This window comes from Coffea arabica, chromosome 11e, assembly GCF_036785885.1.
Source record: "Coffea arabica cultivar ET-39 chromosome 11e, Coffea Arabica ET-39 HiFi, whole genome shotgun sequence".
NCBI lineage: Eukaryota > Viridiplantae > Streptophyta > Magnoliopsida > Gentianales > Rubiaceae > Coffea > Coffea arabica.
In genome coordinates, this window is record NC_092331.1 from 57335059 (window position 1) to 57355578 (window position 20520).

At 34.8% G+C, this 20520-nt stretch overlaps 1 protein-coding gene and 2 long non-coding RNA genes across 4 annotated transcripts; 1 reads left to right on the plus strand and 2 right to left on the minus strand.

Annotated features, from left to right (window-relative positions):
* Nucleotides 1-8246: 8246 nt before the first annotated feature.
* Nucleotides 8247-9102, minus strand: LOC140021784 (uncharacterized). The gene is made up of 2 exons (XR_011825763.1): nt 8970-9102; nt 8247-8794 (listed from the first exon to the last, which is right to left on the minus strand). It is a non-coding gene; the product is annotated as an uncharacterized lncRNA (long non-coding RNA).
* A 494-nt stretch (nt 9103-9596) lies between these two features.
* Nucleotides 9597-10460, plus strand: LOC113716594 (uncharacterized). Its single transcript, XR_003454156.2, has 2 exons — nt 9597-9895; nt 10199-10460. It is a non-coding gene; the product is annotated as an uncharacterized lncRNA (long non-coding RNA).
* A 2071-nt stretch (nt 10461-12531) lies between these two features.
* LOC113717017 (isoprenylcysteine alpha-carbonyl methylesterase ICME) lies at nt 12532-19863 on the minus strand. 2 transcript variants are annotated; one of them, XM_027241644.2, is made up of 12 exons: nt 19298-19863; nt 17209-17285; nt 16948-17017; nt 16712-16792; nt 16182-16256; nt 15739-15840; nt 15513-15653; nt 14330-14395; nt 14096-14239; nt 13855-13945; nt 13313-13501; nt 12532-12806 (listed from the first exon to the last, which is right to left on the minus strand). In XM_027241644.2, the coding sequence occupies exons 1-11, from the start codon at nt 19714-19716 to the stop codon at nt 13340-13342; spliced, it is 1428 nt and encodes a 475-aa protein (XP_027097445.1). In that variant the 5' UTR covers nt 19717-19863; the 3' UTR covers nt 12532-12806; nt 13313-13339. The 2 variants fall into 2 exon arrangements, with proteins under 2 accessions (XP_027097445.1, XP_027097446.1); XM_027241645.2 differs by lacking the exon at nt 14330-14395 and having other exon boundaries at nt 12727-12806.
* Between the last annotated feature and the right edge of the window lie 657 nt (nt 19864-20520).

Here is a 20520-nt window from a genome sequence, read left to right on the forward strand (position 1 = left end):
TTAAGTCTGTAGGTGGAATTAAGAGTAAACAATAGCAAAAATATTTGCAGTTATTCAAGTTTTCCAATCAAAACTGTTCTTCATCATCAGCAATCATCATTTAACCTTAAGACTTCAAGGATAATGGGTTCTCTTCGAATTTGCAAGACTCCAACTCTCATTTTGTTTAATTTCATCTGTTGAACAAATGTTAATAATGTGTTATGATATTTTGGAGTGAATATGGCGCTACCCCACGATGACAACTTCGGAATTAGAAAGCGATTCATTAGGACAATGCATTATCTGCTGCATTTTACATCTAGTTCACAGCCAAGAACCTTGAAAAAGTATTACTTACTCATAAGTTAGTAGTCCAAGAAAAGTAGTTTTAAGCATCATAAAAATAAAAATATTAGAAAATTCTTAGAGCAGTTCCTCAAAGTAAAACTAATTAATTAGAACTCAAAAAGATAAAAACCAAAAGATATTTTACTTTTAAGACTTAAGAGGATTTATATTCAAGTCGAGTTTCTTATTCCACTTTTATATAAGTTGGTTTGTAGTGATATTGAGGTATAGTTCCATCATCTATGGACTAATTTGAATTACAATCTTTAATTTGAATTTCTTACAATCAATTAATCATACACACATATATATATATATACACACAGATGTGTGTGTGAATGTAAAGGGTGGTATCTTACTTTCATTGTCACTTACAGTTATGAAGCAAACTCCAAGAACGAATTTAAAAGCTAATTCAAAATCTGAGCAAATACGGTATGCTTTGCTTTTAAAGAATTCTTCATTGTTGTGTCTTTGCAATTTTTTTGAAACGCAGAGTACCGAGAGACAACTCCCCTCGAGGTCCTCATCCTTAGGGCAGCTCCAATGGGGGTGTAATGGGGAGCCATTACACCGCTCCATGACACGGCTCCCCGTTGGAGCCGTGTCATGGAGATTACACGCATCACATGTATGATGCGTGTAATCCATTGAATGTGGGTCCTATGGCAACGGTAAAATTCCAGCACAAAGCACATTTATTCGAAGGCAATGACAATGAAAACTAGTATTCATTTTGTTATTATTTGTATTTTATTTGATTTAACTTATGTAATATTATGTTATGGAGTTCAACTAATTACATTTTGAATTATTAATTAAGTATGAATTATTATGATATCTTCGCATTTGAAGTATCAAATATTTGTTTAATTTCCTACATAATTATTTTTTAAAAAATAACAATATATTATTTTTGAAACATAGAAAAAGATATATTATTCAAACTTAAAAATTAATAATATCATTTTTAGAAAATAAAAAAATTCAAAATGTACAAAATTTAACGAAAGTTAGTACTTTATTTTTTTAAAATAACAAAATTAGTTTTAAAAATTACTTTATTTATTTATGGGATATGAGTTATGCATTATTAAAATAAATATTTGATTAATTGTGGACCCATGCTATTACACCTTGTGGAGTGTAATCCATTGTGAGTGAAAGTGTAATAAAAGAGGAGAAAGTGGAATGCTGACGTGGCATGTGGATTACACTCCACAAAGTGTAATAGCATTGTGGATGCTCTTAGGACCATAAGGCATAGGCTATCTGTGCATTCGGAATTTCCGGTGACAAGGAAAACAGGAGCCAAACGGCAAAGTAGAACAATCGAAATGGGCTATATATATATATGGGTTAATCACATTTTATCCCCTTAAAGAATACCCCATTTCTCAGTTTGCCCCCTAACCTTTAATTTTGCTCATTTAACCCCCTTTAGGACAAAATTGCCCTTGCATTATTTTGACTTTTCATTTACCTTGTTTTTCTTTTATTTCTTTTTCTCTTTCTTCTTTATTTAATTCTTCTTCTTTCCCACAAAAATCTTCACCTTAATTAATGAAATTAGAAAAGAAAAATTGCAGAGATCTATCTTCTCCTTAAATGATTAAAAAAATATTCAAATCACTTTCCTAAATTTTTTTAGCCTTTCAATTCTTTTAATTTTGGATTTTTCTCTTTCCTTTCTAGTTTCTCATTTTATTCCCAAGAAAATATCTTAAGATGAAATTGTGACCTGATTAATAATCATCAATTGAAATTTGTGACACGTGGCATCATACAAAAAATCAAAATTAGTTTTTGATGCCTTTTAAACCTTCACCCAAAAATATGCAATTACAAACTAAAAAAAAAAAATTCGTTGAAATGGAATTTCTATTGGGAAGGATGAAGAGAGAAGAAAGAGAAAAGGAAATAAAAGAAAGGGAAACCATTTCATCTTATGATATTTTCTTGAGAATAAAATGAGAAACTAGAAAGGAAAGAGAAAAATCCAAAATTAAAAGAATTGAAAGGCTAAAAAAATTGTATTTTAGGAAAGTGATTTGAATTTTTTTTAATTATTTAAGGAGAAGATAGATCGCTGCAATTCCTCTTTTTTAATTTCAATCATTAAGGTGAAGATTTTTGTGGGAAAGAGGAAGAATTAAATAAAGAAGAAAGAGAAAAAGAAATAAAAGAAAGGAAAACAAGGTAAATGAAAAGTCAAAATAATGCAAGGGCAATTTTGTCCTAAAGGGGGTTAAGTGAGCAAAATTGAAGGTTAGGGGGTAAACTGAGAAATGGGGTATTCTTTAAGGGGATAAAATGTGATTAACCCTATATATATATATATATATATATATATGTAAGATGCCTTATGAATGAATTAGTCAGATTGTTAGCTGTTGTAATTGATTGTAAAAGACTTGCAAGTTCATTAATTTATACTTGTTAGTTTAGCACTTTTTTCAACTGGTTAGAATTACTTGGTTCATGATATTCTCTACTGCAGATATTCTTAAAAATCTTCTTAAAGTTTTGACTCTTGATTTCTTCTTTAATGACGAAGGATATCTTGAATAGATTTAGATCGATTGATCGCATTTGGGGAAGATCATGCATGCGCTATCTTAATGGTTGATCAAATCTATCACATAACAATGTTAACCCCAAAAAAATAGAAGGGCAAAAAATCACTGATATCTTTGCTTTTGAGACATAGAACTATCCATGAAATTCGATGATACAAATTTCTTCACTGCTAAATTGTAAATGGACTCGTGAAGCTTAATTACCCGATTTGGGAGGACCCCAAACGTTAGCCGCCTTGGCTGCCAATACTTCCGGAGGCCATGGTTTGATGTCTATGAGAGCTCGACACATTGCCATTAACACATCCAGATTCTTGACTATTGCAATTTTATATACATATAACACACAAACAAAATACAACTCAATATGATCTGAAATATTGGTATACGGTCTATCAAAACACAAGATTTCTTTTGCCACGCTGATATAAATGGGCAGTGTTTTGTTTTCTCCGTATGCCACCATGCATCTCGTCTATGGAAGTCCTTCTGTTCATGGATGATCGTAAGACGTCGGGGAAGACGTTGTAGCGCTTAGTCGGTTACAATACCATAGCACATGTTTTGATTATTACGACCATAGCTGGCAATTTGAATCAGCTATGTTCTTGTTGAAAACATCCAACACTGTTTCTAGTCCACAGGGACGGAACTTGGAAAAAATAATAATAAAAGCCGTTGTTTGGAACCAATTTTCCTTCACCTTCCGTCTGAACTCTTAATTCGCACTAAATATATTTAGTCGTTGACACTAAATTTTGTAATTTATATAAAAAATTTTGTAATCAACGACTAACGATGAGAATGAAGCTTCAGACAAACAAATCTCAAGGACATATTTAATTATTATGAAAAATTGAACTAAGTAGCAACTACATCTTTTTTGTTGCCAAACGGATCAGACTACTGACAAGGGCTTTCGGCATTGAATAATATCCTACTTGAGAGGGATTTTTAATCAGTTCAGGGGAAGTCTAATGGAGACCAAATAGTTCAAAGTTAGTTCAAAGAGAAGAAACATGAAAAGAAATAAGAGAATGAAAAGGAGAATTGAAAGTTGGAATCGTGAGATTGACATTTTTGTCCCGTGTAAGCTAATTAATTGTGGGTTTATGTTTGTCCTCCTCTAGATTAAGGCTTCCTGACTTCGTGCAATGCACGCTCCGGCAACAATGTATCATGCGATTTTTTTTTTTTTTTTTTGGGTGAAGGAATCATTGTGATATAAAACGTTCTCAAGTATGCCACTATTTGAACATGTAACAAAAGCAATATGAGCTTTTTCAATTTCATATAATTTAAACCATTGATTGCATTTTACAATGATCTCAATGTCTCAATCCCTATTAGAAAAAGAAATTTTAAAGTAACTTTTCTTAAGCTGTTAGTGTAAGTTTTTTTTAATTCGCTTACGCATATGGCATACTGCTACGATTGTTCACACTATCAATGTAATAAAAATTAACCTGAATAGTTAATTACCGAATGTCAAATAGTACAGAATTCAATCTAACGAGCGAGCTTCTTATGCAGATTGAGTTTGAATATTAAAAGATTTCAAAGTTACTTTTGATCTTGGCAAAATCTCATCAAATACACTGTATTACAATTTACGCATGCTTTGCTTACTATAAGGAGTTCTTTATGTATTTGTTTTTCCATTTATTTAAATTATAGAGTGCCTACAGGTGACTCCCCTCGAGGGCCTCATCCTTAGGTCCATATGCAATCTCCGCATTGCCAATTTCCGATGAAGGCCAAAACACCGACGAGAGGAGAAAGTAGTACAATCAGAAAGGCCTGTGTTATAGCAAGTTAGGATTGTTAAAAAAATAATAATAAATAAAAAGGATAAAAAAAAAAAGTTAGGATCGATTGTCAGTTTTTGTTTTTTGTAATCCATTGTACAAGAGTTGCTAGTTAGAATTACTTGGGTTCATGATCTTTTCTAGTGCAGGCAATCTCAAATTCTCAGTCTTCTTAAACTTTTCACTCTTAGTTTCTAGTTAGATTAGATTGAATTGAAACCAGAGAGCAATTCGCTGCCCACAACGATTAAAAATTGATAAACTAAACCATCCAGCACACCAATATATACTTAAAACAGTGGATGGATTAAATATAATACATGCTAAGTTAGAACATGTAGAAAACGAAGAGACTAAAAGGAAATCACATTACAAAACCACAATAATGATTTATACTCTGTCATCATATCATCAAATAGAGAAGTGAATAATAATAATGTTTTCGATTAAAGCATACTCACAATGATGCCAATGAAAAAAGATGTATGCATTACTTACCGCCGCTGCCAAGTGTGCGTCCAGAGAGAGCGGGTTGGACTAAAACGATGGAAATCATCAAAAGCCAATAGAAGATGAAAATAGGAGAAGCAAAAGTCTTCTTGCTCGTCATTATTGTTTATTTCTTCTATGTTGGCTGCCTGAAACGTTGTACAAGCTCTAGTGTTATTTATACGTACTAGTGATTTTAGCCCACCCTAAGCGTGTGCTTATTTCAAGAAAATGTATGGTTATTTATTTTTTTTCATATTAAATTACAACATATCATTGTAGACATATATGTATTTATCTGAAAAATCTATAGTTACTACTTCAAAGGAAGTTATATTGTATTTAAAATCATGGATGTGAGGGAGTTAGTGCGGGGAAATTATAATTAGATCTTAGTGATTGCTGATTGTGGGGAGCTTTTTTTTTTTCTGGAAATATATTGAGATCAATTAATTTGTCCTTATAATTAAGAGTAGATTAGAAATTTTAAAAGTGACGTGGTATGTTTACATCACACGTGTGTGATTATTCTTCCATTACATATAATAGTGAAAAATGATTGAGAAAAAATTGAGGATTTGTGATTTTATTGGGAGCAAGACTTAAAAAGGATAAGCTACGTGAACCGAATGAAAGTGTCTTTCCTGGCTGCTATTTTATTGACCCCATATATCATAAATGAAATTAGACTTGAAGGATTATTGACCCCATATATTATAAATGAAATTAGACTTGAAAGACCAGGACGGATCTTCTGCTCTTTTCCTTTTGTCACCCCATATCAGACGCCTATAGACCAGAAGGATTCCTTATTCTGGCGATGTGGGATCTATTAAAGTAGCAAGAATTCTTAATTCAGCCCTCCAAGCTCAAAAGCTGCGTAATTTTGGGCCATAATCATCTAATTGATGAGTAGCCTGTAAGTGTCTTTACTCTTGAATGCATGTTTGAAAGGATTACAAGGATATTATACAGACACCAAAATCATATCCAAAACTAGTTAGATTACCCCAGACGGGATTAGTATCGCTTGCCAATTAATCCTATAACGAAACAATTCGTGGTCCGCCTAAACAAACTAACTAAACGATAAAAATGTTTATAATCCCGGATTAACATTATTATTCTTTTTTGGGTTGCTATGGTGGATTGTCTCTGTGAAACTCATACAAGATCTGATCTTCTACTCCCCACCCCAGTGCTTGAAACACAAATAACTCAAATTAGTTTGCAGACTTGGTTGCCATAGGTAATGCTGTCAATCAATTTTCTATACACACTTGCACACAATAACATTTATTTCCTTTGCATGGGCTCGGTTTTATCTGGGCTTAGCTTCGATTGGATCACTCTCGGCTCAGCTTTAATTTGTACGGGAACATGTCAAGTCCGGTTTTCTTAGCCCTGTTCCCACTTCAGACGTGACTACGCCACAATTGCGTCATGAGGCCTGTGTGCATGGAGTCATGGAGGTCAAATGGTTTTGGGATATTGAATTGGAAATTGTTCTTTACTTAAGAAAATTATAAATAGTTGCCCAAATTCTGATTCACTCAGATATCTTACTCAATAGAAAAAGAACTTTCAAGGGCATATCCCCTGTTTAAGCAAAAAAGTCTACAGTGATTGAAATTAGTGTATTACAAATTTAAAATGTTTATTAAACAATCGAAACAACTACAGCGATTTAGATGAATTTCAAATTCTTTATCAAATTTCTCAATTCAAATGCAGCCTTAAAATATATTCCCGCTAATTATTTAGTTGCATTATGATATTGTTGGGATGCCTTGAATCAGGTTTTCGACCTTCGCTGAGCTTACAGTATACATTAGTTATCGTGTCTGTTTTATTTTGGGTCTTGGTTTTGGAGCTATTTTTGGGTCCCGTCCGTTTGGTTGTATATATATACACACCTTATATTTAGTCTGTAAACTATTCTGATTTAAAGCCTAATAAAAATCTGATTTCCCCCCAATTGTTCTTGTGTTCTTGTTTTGTTCACATATTTTGTTGCATCTGGTATAACTGATATATCTCTAAACTTTTTCAAGCAGAAGATGTCAACGCGAGGTCGACAATCCACGGTCACAAAGATAGGAATTTCAGAGGGGGCGAAAAAAAGTTAAAACGAGGAAGGAATCGAGTAGAACAGTTTCGACTAGAGAATTTGTTCATACGCACCAAGAAGAATTTTGGTAGCCAATTTCACGCATGAAAATGAGCATGCGGCAGCATATAAAAGACCATGCATGAATTTTTGGCAAAGCAAATTAATTAGGCTAATTAGCATAGCACTGAAGAAAAACGGGTCCAAGAGTGACCTTGGGCATACTGTTCATTTTTTTTTTGTGGATCATCGTTCTCTTCAATTTGTTTGAGACATCAACGGCGGCTGGACATCGGGGTTGTAGTCCTCCCGCCGCTCCCTCTCCTATCGCGTTAAGTATATTTATCGATGATCAATCTCGCTTTTTCCTTTATCTTCTATTATCTGTGTGGCTTTAGTTATGGATATGGTGTCCTAATTTTCATGTCTTGGATCGATACTGCAGAGTTCCTATACCAGGCTCCTATGGAAGAACGACATGAGTTTATTTTGTTATATGTAACATATAGTAAATGAGAGTTTATGATTTGTCTTGTGACTTCTGGAAACTGAAGTGTTCAGCGCTGTGGTTGATCAATGTAATGGAGCTATGCAACTTTAGTTTGTGCAATTATGTATCAGCAATTTTCAGCCACATCAATTGTCACACGTATTAGTTTCTATCTTATTTGGAGCCAATTAAGCTGAGAGTGACGACGCTTCCGAATCTTTATTGATGGAATAGAAATTTGATATAGGTTATAAGTAGTCCATGGCCGCTGATAAACAAACATTTGCAAATTGAATCATCCTTTCGTAAAATTAATTAAAATATGATCGATCAGAGAATGTTGTGGTGCCTCGAAGATATTTAAAGCACTTCTAGAGAATGATCTTTTAAGTTGTTAAAGTCTACAGCATGGTGCCCCCCCCCCCCCCCACCCCACCCACAAAAACAAAAAAAAAAAGGTCTATAGTATATATGGTTAGTGGGTAAATACAAGATTTTCCAAAGATATACTATTACAAAAAGTACGGGCGTTGTCTTCAACATGTCTGACTCGTTTTGGTATTCAAGAAACAAACCCGCTACTATGTCATATCAAAAAAAAAAAAAAAAAACATATGAAAAACCCAAAACTTGTGCTAAAAGGGGAAAATTTATTTTGAAAAAAAAATTAAACAGCCGCTCCTCCTTACATAAAATTAAAAACCCCATTTTTGTGATGCCCAATTACTAGGTAGGGGGAAAAAAAATTACTAGGTAGGGGGTCGCCCTAGCTGATTGCAAAAATTGGAATAAGTACAGGGTCGATTTTTATTAGAGCCTCCGATGCAATTCGCGTAGCGAATACTATTGCAGATTGGCCTAGGCGTTAGTGCCCGGTAAGTCATGCTTCGGCTGCCTGTAGGAGCAGAGTTAGCAGGAGGACTTACGCCAGTTGCCCTGCCAGCAGAGGGCGAAGGACTTGAATGCACTCCAATCATTCTACCCCCACCTGCCAAATACAAAAATTTACTAGTATTACAGTAAAGATTAGATATTAATATCAAAAGGGCTAAATCCATGCACTTCAATTTCCTAAACGTGAAATGTTTTCGGTTAAAATATACTCGCGGTTAAGCAAAAAACAAAAAAAAAAAAATGTAAACAAAAAGATGTAGTATACTTACTACCGCAGAGAGCGGGTTGGGGTAAAATCATGGAAATCATGAAAAGCCAATAGAAGATGAAAATAGGAGGAGCAAAAGTCTTCTTGCTCATCATTATTGTTTATTTCTTCGACTATGTGGCTCGTTCTGCAAGCTCCAGTGTATACTACTTACAATTGGTTTGTGATTCTATTCGGAGAAAGATTTAAAAGGAAAAGCTACGTGGACCGTATGAAGAACTCCGAAAGACTTGACGGTCTTTTCTGGCTGCTGTTATCTTGACCCCCCCAACAAATACGTTAGTCTTGAGTGACAAGTGAGTTTCCCTTTGTAACGTATTACTGGTGTGTGTAATTGAATTATGAAGTTTGAAATTAACGTATTGGTACCAGAAAAACGTGAAATTTCCACTGAATTTCACAATTCCATTCAAATGAAGAAATATATTCTTAGTACTTAATGAAACTGTGGATTCCGACTTACTCGTTCGACTTCATCCCTCTCTTTCATTCAAACAGAACAGGTCAATGATGGAAAATTTTCACAACGTAAGGGGATAGAAATTGTGTTGAGATCAATGCATGCACGTTAAAGAAAAAGCGACATCATTGACTGAGAAATTTGACCGCAAGATGGTTCATGTTAATAGTGAAAAAAAGGAGACACAAAGGTTGAGGGATTGATGTTTAAAGCTGAGAAAGTGTCGTATAAAAGCAAGGCGACACAAAGGTTGAAGGATGGTATATTTTTTATAGAAGAGATATCACAAATTTGAGGTAACATAGCAAATTAGTAGCATTCTCAAGAGAAGGAAATATGGTGCATAGAGCAACCATTGGTTTGGTCTTAATCCTCGTTTGGATCGCCATTCTCTTCCATTTGTTTGAACAATCATTGGCGGCTCGCAATCACGTCCGTTTTCTTGCCTTATCTCCCTCTCCCAGCCAGTAAGTATCAGTGATTTGTTAGCTCTCTCTCTTCATGTTTCAAAACCCCAAAAAAAAAAGGCTCTATTCTTTGTCGTTTACCATCTGTTGGCTAACTTTATGAACCTCTCCAGATATTTTTCAGTGACAATAAATATAAGGAAATCACAAGGTTTTTTTTTTTGTGTTGTTGGGGGGGGGGGGGGGGAATCACAAGGAAATCCCTCTCTTTTTCTTTTGTAAATTTAGGAAGATACATATATTCATCTGCAACAGAACTAACGATTGTATATTTTCATTTCTTTGTTTCTTGTTTGATAACAGAGTACCTGTACCAGCCTCCCCTCAAAGTCCACATTTTGCTTGACGAGATGCATTGCAAGATCGGAGAAAGGAGCCGTTACCTTTCTCATTTGCCATCGATTTTTCAGGAAGATGATCAAAAGGTTGTAATTTTTATTTTTCGACACTTCTAAGGTATTTAGCAGACCTGGAAGTTAATAATATGCTATTTCGTCTCTATCTACTTTGGCTTTTCTGTCCTCCACTAAATCAAAAGGCTCAAGAGTGAAAGAAGTTTACCATATTTCTGGACTCAGTTGAAAATCTAACCGGGGTTTGAAGGGGTAGCTATCGTTTACATTTTGATTTGAACTGTTCTTTCAACCAAAAAAGATGAAAATCTTATGCTCTCTTTTTTTTGTTTTGTTAACCAGTCTGCAATTGTAGGGAGTAATTCACTTAGGAACTAAATATTCTTGAATTACAAATACTCAATAGAAGATACTAAAGAATTTCATATAAGCTATAGTTCTCTCTTGTGAATTACGTTGCGCTTTGTTGTTAATGCAAGTATATAATAATTAGAATTTTTTAATATTTAAAAATTCTTTTTTTCACTGAAAAAAATTACAATTACGGACTACAACTTCATTCAGCATAATATAATAGGACACATATAATAATCAAAAGGCTTATTTTGGGTTTTCCAATTTCCCTGCTGATAATGGAATCCCAATTTCACCGTCCACACCACCATTCTGTGAAAGATTGAATCAGGAAAAGAAGAAGCAAAGGAGAAGAGGAAACCAACTTTTTCCATGCAACATAAGGTTAAAGTTCCTTCTTCTCTTGCTCAATTGTTAGCTAAGCTTATTACGAGTACAAATTCAGGGTGTAGAAGGACTTGAGCAAACAGTTGTAGTCGCCGTGGAAACCCGCCGGGTCACCTGGGTTACTGAGTTAGTAGGGGAGTGTTTTTCCCGTCGCACTAGGAGCTGAACTTGAAGGACTTCCACCTACAGCAATCCTTTTACATTCACCTGCCAGGGAAAGATTCCAACACTTGAACTGATCTAAACTGCAACATTAATTAATAATGGGGTAAAATACCCCAAAAAAAAATCGTATGCTTTGGAGTATATACACTTTAGTTCCTTGTGATTTGGAAACCTATAATTTAACCACTTATGATTGTAATTAAAGTGAAACCATTAGATTTTCTGTTTGATTAATGGTCAAACTAGAACAGTCAAACTTTTTCAATAAAACTATTAAAAATTACAAAAAAAAAAAAAAATCACCCCTCAATATAAGGTTAACATAATATTCTAAATAAAATATACTTTTAGAAAATTTTGAGGCAAAAATGAAATTTTAGAAAAAAAAAGAAAGATATATTTGCTTCGTCATCAATGCTATCTATTGGATTGCTACCACTATGCTAAAAAAGCTTATAATTACTTCGCCTCTTAAAAAGGGGCAAGAACAAATCATGGTGGCAAGAATAAATCACAGAAGCAAATATAATTTTTTTTTTTTTAATTATGGCGGTGGTAGTCCAACAAGTAGCATCGAATACGAGGCAAATATAAGCATTTCTTAAATTTTTATTTTTAACTCAAAATTTTCTAAAAGTATAGTTTGCCGTCCAAATGTTTTTAGAATATTATATTAACCTTAGATTGAGGGGTGGTTTTGTAATATTATGATAATTTTATTTGAATACTTTGATTATTCAAGTTTGACCATTAAATTTAACAGAAAATTTAATGGTTTCACCTTAATTATAACCATAAGAGGTTAAACTGGAGATTTCCAAACTACAAGAAACTAAAGCATATATACGCCAAAGGATGGGGTACTTTTTGTATTTTACCATTAATTATAAGTAGCATAGCTTTCAATTCGACTACCTAATATATGTTCGTGCAGAGACAGCGGGTTGGTTTACCACAATTGTGGCAATCATCAAGAACCAACTACAGATGGTAAGACCAGAAGAAATAGGCTTTGCCCATCATCTTTCTTTCTTTGTGTAGTAAGGCATGAATGACTTGGTTAATTTATATGAAGCATTGAATCCAAGTGGCGTACTTCATCCCTGAACTAAGCGAAGGTTTTCCGAAGACTTTGGAAGACTTCGACTCTGGTCTGGAGTCTTGTGCTTGAAAGGAAGTTAAGTGAAAGCTGTTGGCAACATTTTCCATCCTCCAAACTCAGATGGTTTTGTGATTCAGTGCCTCCATGCAATTTTACTTATCAATATTTAACTGCTGACTCGTCCATCAACATAGGGTTTTATTCTGGTATTCTTTAATGCATGTTTGGCAAAAAAAATAATAATAATTACGAGGATTTTCTATAAAGCACCAAAGTGAAAAGTGAATATTTCTATTCATTATTCTTACCATGATGAATTGACCAACAAATCCAAATCCAATACTAATTCTATCACCCCAAAAGTGGGTTACAATCCCCTGAAAATTGTTTCATTACAAAACAATTCATGGTCCGCCTAAACCAACTAACTAAACAAATATAATGTTTATAATCTAGAATTAACATTAATCTTTTGGGTTTACTACACTCTAAATTAAAACATCATTTGATCAATGGTTGGCGGAGATGTGTTCATTTTGGCATCCCTTTCCTGTGGATAATAAGAGTAAACAAGGGATCCTGAGAACTTCATTGAACATATAAAATTGTGTGTGTGTGTGTGTTTTTTTTTTTAATATTTACTCCCATTTTATTTTCAAAATACCAAAATTCTTATCAGGGCTCCAGAAAAGGTAAAACAACAAAGAAGAAACGTATGCATACTAAAATGGTCAGCACGTTTACTAAAAGTTCAAAGCCAGAGAAAAAAGGCTAATCCTTTACACACAACATACATTTTGAAAAAAGAAAACAAAACAAAAACAAAAAAAACCACATATGTGTGTGTGGGTGTGTGCGTGCGCGCTCAATATTGAACCAAAAAAGAGGGTGTGTGCGTGCGCGCTCAATTTTGAACCAAAAAAGAAAAAAAGATTGACTATGATTGCTTGCAACCTTCTAGTGATCAGTTTTTTCTATTAAAAACTTTGCTCCCTGTTACATTGTACAATAATCAAAGTTACAGAAAAAAGAAAAAGAAAAAAAAAAAGGGTGTACCGGATATAATTATCCATCAAATGAGTGCTAAAATGGACTGACACTGTGGGCTAACTTCAACATGCATTCAGGTACTAGGCGTTTTTTTGGGGGAGCATTTGCATCTTTGGCAAGCGCTTCAGAGTCTCCATCATGAATTATGGCAACCAAATCTTCAAACATATCGTCTCTACCACCTCTCATTGGGTCCTAACAGTAGACAAGTCAAGCAAAGAAAAAAATAATGCATCAGCAAAACAAATAATCATGAACTACATGCATAATTTCCTGTGGACTTTGGAAAAGGTGAAATGTAGTTTTAGTAGTGATGCTGCTAATGAAATGAAGTACGTGAAAGGTCAAGTTTTTCTATTTCACATTTTCAACCAACGCATGAGCAACAAAGAAATAACTGTGTGTTGATGGAATAGGAAAGAAAAAGAATGAGATTCAGTCTAAAGTTGAAATCAAAGCAAGATTCGTTGTGAAAAGTATGAAAGAGGCCTCAATCTACGTAACAGCAAAACAGAATACAAGAAACAAGTAAGTGTAAGAGCAAGTACCTGAAGAAACAAGTCCGTGTGAGTCTTTCCTTCATATAAAACAGATTCAGCTTTAACTCCAACTTTCCTAAGAGTCTCTGCAAAACTCTTACTGCACAATGGATAAATGATATGCATCGATCAAATTCATGAAGCATGTGAGTCAACAATGATTCCTTTAAATAACTACCGAAATTGCATATCGTACTTATTAGTAACAATAATCTTTGTAATTGCACTGCACTTGGGGGGAGATTCCTACCTTGAATCTGAGGGAATAGAATAATCTCCAGTTCCATGGAATAGAATTATTGGTGGTAGGAGAGCAACCACGTTTCTAATATCTGGGTCCTGTACCTTGATTTCAGGAGAATATCGCCGTAGACCTTCTTCCCCTTCCATTATACTGAATTGCAAATCATGAGTAAGATGAGAGGCTAGAGAAGAACAAGTGCAATCTTAAAAAGCAAGGGTTGGAATGGTACTGAACGATTACCTTTCAAAAATTCTACGGTATAAACCTCTACTATGAAAGTGTTCAACCAGGTTAAGGAGATTGTATCTGTCCAAAAATGTTGACCAGAGAACGTGAATAAGTTGCATGTTTCTAGGTTGCGGAATGGGGAAACACTAGTTAAGAGGAGTACATGCTCATATCCAATTCGGCTACTAGTTCACATTAAGCAAAACAAGTCATTTAGCTTTCCATCCTCATGAACTAGATACTACTTTGCCATGTATATATCACAGCAGAGATAAACTACTTAAAGGTGTTATGATTTAGTTCAAATCCAGACTCCACTTTTAAGCTGTAGATCAGAATGCCATCAAACTCAAGGTACCACAACAACAATTCAGTCGGTCTGACCAATATCTGAAAACTAGGACTGCCATATTTTTGGAAAAGCATATTTCTGAGTTTTGCTACTTGAAAATGGTTTCTAAAGCATATTTCTGGAAAAGCATATTTCTAAGTTTTGCCTTAAGAGTCCAAATACTTCTGAGTTTTGCTACATGAAAAAGGTTTTTAAAGCATATTTCAGGAATTGGCAATTTACGAATACCATACATAATTGCAACCATAAATAACTAAATATAATTTCATCAAAAAAAGCAGGGCAGGAGGAGGAGTGATCATTTTCAAACACCATCTTTTTGGTCATATTCAGTTTGCACTCAAACTTCTGCCAACTATAAAAGCTTTACAGAACTGTTAAATCCTCATCGACCCTTTTCCCGGCTCATTGACAAAAGTTTCAAAGATTTTCCCAGTAGTTATTAATTCTTGCAGAAAGCATGAACCACTTAAACCTAACTTTCCAAGAGCTAGTGAAGCAAATGAAGAGAAAAAAGGCAAAATAGGCAAGGAAAGAAAAAGAAAAACAAAGGAGAAAGCTCTACAGAAATTGCCAGATACTACTTGCGCTTGCTCAGCCCATTCAGAATAGTAAAGGCTTTGATTTTTTTTTTTTTTTTTATTACCACAAGTTATACCAAGACACAAAAGATATGATGGAAATGATCCAGAGCCATTAGCTTGCCACTATTTTTGTCCATTCCCAGCAGATCCAATCAGCTATTGATATTACAAAGATGTGTAGAGCAGATCCTCTGACTATCATGCTTGCTAATTGGAACGTGCTGACTTTTCTATGTCAAGAATTTTAGCATGAACTTACCCTCCAGAAAGACCGAAATAGGCATTAATTTGAGAGACACTCCAAGAAGTGCTTTCTCCTTCACCAGCCTCCTTGATTGCCTGCTCTACAAGTGCACAAGCAGCAATATGAGCACCTGCTGACTGTCCCATCAAGTAGATTCTGCCAATAAAAATGATGATTATGAAAACCAGAACTACTATGTCATCTGGATATAGACCATAAGATAACAGCAGATGGTGAGTACCTATCAGGATCACCTCCATATTCAGCAATGTTGTTGCATATGAATGAAATACCTCGGGAAGCATCCTGAATCATATCACCCATTGTTCCCTGAGGGAAGTTTCTGCAATTAGCAATCCAGCATCAGATGTAGTTAGAGCCAGTTAGTTAGTGCGATATTCTAGTGCTAAAACTTCAATGAGGATCTTGCCAGCTAAACTTTCTGATTTGTAACCAAAAGCATGGCATGCACTAGGAAAAAATGTCCATTACAAAGTAAGTAAAGTTACTAATGGTACAGCTTTATTCCTAAAAGCATTCAAAAAGAAAATTTAAAATTCTCATGTGCTAAAGCTCAATTTGTACTTGTAAGTCTTCAGATATAAAAGAAACAGGAAATAGATGAAATATGCCTGATTCTTACTGCAGTATTTGTTTGGTATGCTAGTGGAATGCAACAATTACCTGTAGTCTATGCATGCCACTATAATGTCTCTTTCTGATAACTGTTGTCCCAGAAGAGAACCCCAAGCTTTATACCTGCAATAGGAAAAAGTCCTTAGATTTGTGAAGAAAATAAAGAGGACAGATGAGGCAATAAAGGCAAAGTATGATAAAATATTCACAAAGCTGTATGCTTTAATTTGAAACCTGTCTCTTGAGATTTATACTTTGGACAATCAAGATTATCAAAAATCAACTGAAGTTTGAAAATTTGGTAGCTTTTAAACAGTACCTAATACCTGCCTATCGATGTTTAATGTAATTTTAGCATCCACCACAAACACCAAATATTCACTTTTCTGAAGCAGTCAGTGTTACAGACCTCAATGTTACTTCTTCAGTCTTCTTATCCTTCCTTTTTTTTTAATCAAATATATGTGCATCTGACCATTTTATGAATCAGACTTTGCATATTTACTTCTATAAAGTTATGACATTTGATAAGTTTTCCCGCATATTGACCAAGAGAAAACCAAAGCATAACCACACACCCAATTATCCAGGCTCCACCGGTTATGAAGGCAACAACTGGCTTTGGTCCATCACCATTTTTCGGTAAGTACAAATCTAACCTGCATCATTAAGATCTTTCTTCGGTTAACAAACCCATGGAACGGAAGCAAAGGACTCAGCAAATAATGCATGATTGAATAAGAAGGCAAATGCAGTGAGCTGGCTTAATGAATGCAATTACCAGAAAACAAAATTAGTAATACTTAAGTTATACCTATTTCTTGGTTGGTCACCGTAAACAATACCTCTCTGCACTTGACTGGAACAGAAGTAATAATACCCAACTGTAACATTCAAGCATTAAAATTATGCATAGCATTTCAACAGCTATAACTGGCTCATGAAAATATACCTATTTAAATCAGGAAATAAGAGATAAATAACAGAAGTCACACAAGTGGGATACCACATAGTCTATGTAAAGAGATGGAGGCCAAAAAGTATTCCTTTAACAGAGATCATTAAACATCCAAACCTTGAATGAAACCAGGAATGAGTAGGAAAGCATAACAGCCAAGTGAAAGAAATCTGGTCACCCACCTGTAGCCTACCCTGAATAAGATAAATGATCAGAAATCATGTAGACGTTAAAATAGACTGAGGAGAAAAGATTATCATTTTCAAAAGGACATAACAATATCAAAATGAACAATCTTTTGCTCTATATAGTTAAGAATGGAAGCAGTAATCAATCATACACTTGATCATCATAATGCTTGTTTCTTAATTATGATTGTTCTCATTCCACTATTATCTGCACAGTCCAGGTACAAGGCATAGTGCTATTTGTATTTCTCAGTCCAGTTCATAAAATATTGGCCAATCCAATTTTCTCAAAAAAAAAAAGGAAAGAGAGAGAAATGTGTACATACAATGCAAAGCAATCAAGATATCACTGCTCAATTCATTATTCAAACTTAAAAAATAATTAGTCAATTTTCCATACAATTTAAGATAAAACACTGAATTTTCATGTTTATTTACATCTATAACGATATGAATGGTGAATGTCAATTAGTTACAGAAACAACAGAAAGAAAACAACAATGAAAGGTACTTGACAAGCCTCAACCTGCTGCATATACTGCAGATCACTACAGTGCATCAAACTGCACTCAGGTTACGTAGCAAAATATCAGATATGCCAAGGACAGCATTCTTTAGGCTGTATAATAACAATACTTTGAAGACTAAACTATTGTTTAAGCCAATTAGGTATTATCCTTTTCTTTTTTTCTTTTTTGTTTGGGGGGGGGGGAAGGGGGGGGATTGGGGACTGGAGAGAACAGCTGGTTTTATATAAATTTGAATACTTCAGAATACTTAGATATTTTAGATAAATGCTAAATATTATGTTGATAACAGGTCGTATCGGCATAACTCCAAGAAGAGGAACTTCTTGTCTCAGATAGCTAAATTTGCTTTAATATACCACACTTTTGCATCATTGAACTAGTTTCACTTTGAAAAGGGTGTTAGTATGCTTTGCTGACATATGTCTCAACATATAAGAAGTCTAGCAGATATTGCTACCGGTTCAACAAATTGTAGACTAGAGGAACATCTATGCACGCATGTAGGTATAATGTCAGATTACTACACATGTCAAGGTAACTACAATGCTCTAAATACTATCACCAACCTTGTTGAGGCATAAGCCTAAAGAGATCCCCAATCAACAATTCTATAACTTCATTGAGAATAGCATTAATATATCCACAAAAAGGAGCACTTAAGTCAAAATAAAATCACTTGAACCGTTTTAACTTAGACATCCAAGTGCACGACCTAGAATAAATGTAGGAAGTTCCTGTGCATTTCTTGTTAAAAAATCTTCAAATCGTTGTGAGTAGATAGAGCACCACATCAACAATGTAATGAAGGTAGACAGAGTGAGAAAAGTAAAAGAATGTTAAAGAAGTCACCCATTTATGTGATCTAGCTAGCTTAAAGAGTTCGAACGAGGGTCATAAAAGTGCACAAGAAAGTTGTACGCTCAATACCTATCCCAGGATCGTATGATATAGAACAATCCCTTTGAAAAACTTTGCTCTCATAATGGGGACAATGAATGAGATGTAGGCATAGACATGAAGAGAGCACACTATTTGGAAGGTCGTCAGCAGATTAAGGCATTTGAGTGTTTCTTTGCCAAACAAGTGCTAGAGAACTTATTCAATCACTGAAGGACAGCTTTACCTACCTCTTCATTTCATGGAGAACCTAGCTCAATCCGTTGTTATACATTACTAGAATTAGCTAACGCTTACCCAAATCGCTTCTGGATAATCAATTTATTTGAAATAGTAGTTACTACATCCTACAAAGTTTGCCTATATACTATGTGCTATTAGACTTTGGAAGGTAAGCATTATGCAAGAATATCATTTCACTTTCACAGCTAAAAGGCAGAGTTAAGCAGTACACAATTGGCAGTGTACAACTCCAATCTGCTCATTAATTTCTCAAAGTCAACACCTTTTATCAATTGCATCAGAACCTGCATGAAGTCCATAAAATCCAGCATATAGAATACAGAACAAAAGCACCTTTGAGAAAGTTACCCAAGATATCTCAACAGCTTACAGCCAAGGCGAGTAAGAAGATAAGTATCCGAGGCAGCCCCGCCCATATTTTGTCGAAAAGAGTGACGGCGGCCGCCACCGGAGAGGGAAAAAAGGCTGGTTTCACTAGCAGTCCTCCTCCTCCTTTGCTGCTGCTGATGAGATCCTGAACCCCCAGAAGTAGATGATAAAGTATCAGTGTAACTCAACGTCCTAGAAATTAAGGGCCTTGTCTCAATTTTCATCTCATCCTCAAAAGTTGGAGAAATCAAAATTCTGGTTGCGGCGGCCATATCATCCTCTGATCCAAACAACATTGTCCCAGCTGAGGCGGAAGACGTTATTGGGATTATCTCAGATGATGATGAGGATGATGAAGACGGGTTTGGATTAGATATAGGAAGTAATTGAGGTTGCATTTTTATTATGGCAATAATTTGTAAGAAAGATGTCTTTTTTTTTGTTGGATTAATTAAGGTTTATCTATGTTATGTTCGTCGGAGTGAGTTGGAAATCATGCTGGGATCATGGAATGTTTTTGACTGTTGTTAAAGTAATTGGTTGAAATTGATAAATTTGGAAAAGATGAATAGGGGCAGGTTGAATGCATAAGAGCAGAGCAGAGCAGAGAAGACGGGAGATCTAATGCGTCTTGACAGTTTGGTTGGAGAATGGCGGATTTGGATTGGCGCTTGGAACTCGGAAGGGAAAAGGTCGGACCAGGGACAGGATTGGTGCCGCATGGTGTGGTTGGCTATATGATATTCTGGCAAGAGAAACTCAGAAACGTTTGGAAATTTTGACTGGTGGGTTTTTTTGTCTTTTTATTATTGTTCCATTATTACTTCTTAGATTAGGAAAATTCATGGATCTCTTACTCTGGAGGTTGGGGAAGCAAGATATGTTTTGAGTCTTTTAGACGGAAAGAGAGACAAAAAGTAAATGAGAATTCTTCATTAATGAAGTAGATGAAGGTATGAAATCAAATTCTCATTTTCCAATGTTACTATGGTTCAATTCCTCCTCAAGTTGGAAGGATACACTTTGAGGGTGATTGATCGGTTAGGTAAAGTGCCAATATCCTCACATACCCTTGGAAATTTGTTGGCAAGGTAAACACATAACCAAACGTTGGTTCTACTTCAAAAAGTAAATAAATAAATAAATAGAAGAGAAAAAAGGAACGCACCTTTAAAATTGAAAGAAATGAAACTTTATTGAGT

Excerpts from the sequence above, each read along its gene's own strand:
- LOC113717017 (XM_027241644.2), bottom strand. The coding sequence starts at position 19,716 with ATGCAACCTCAATTACTTCCTATATCTAATCCAAACCCGTCTTCATCA. Across the intron at positions 16,257-16,711 it reads GGTGGAGCCTGGATAATTGG|GTATAAAGCTTGGGGTTCTC; the intron begins GTGTGTGGTTAT and ends TTCCTATTGCAG. Across the intron at positions 15,841-16,181 it reads GTGGCATGCATAGACTACAG|AAACTTCCCTCAGGGAACAA; the intron begins GTAATTGTTGCA and ends TGCTAATTGCAG.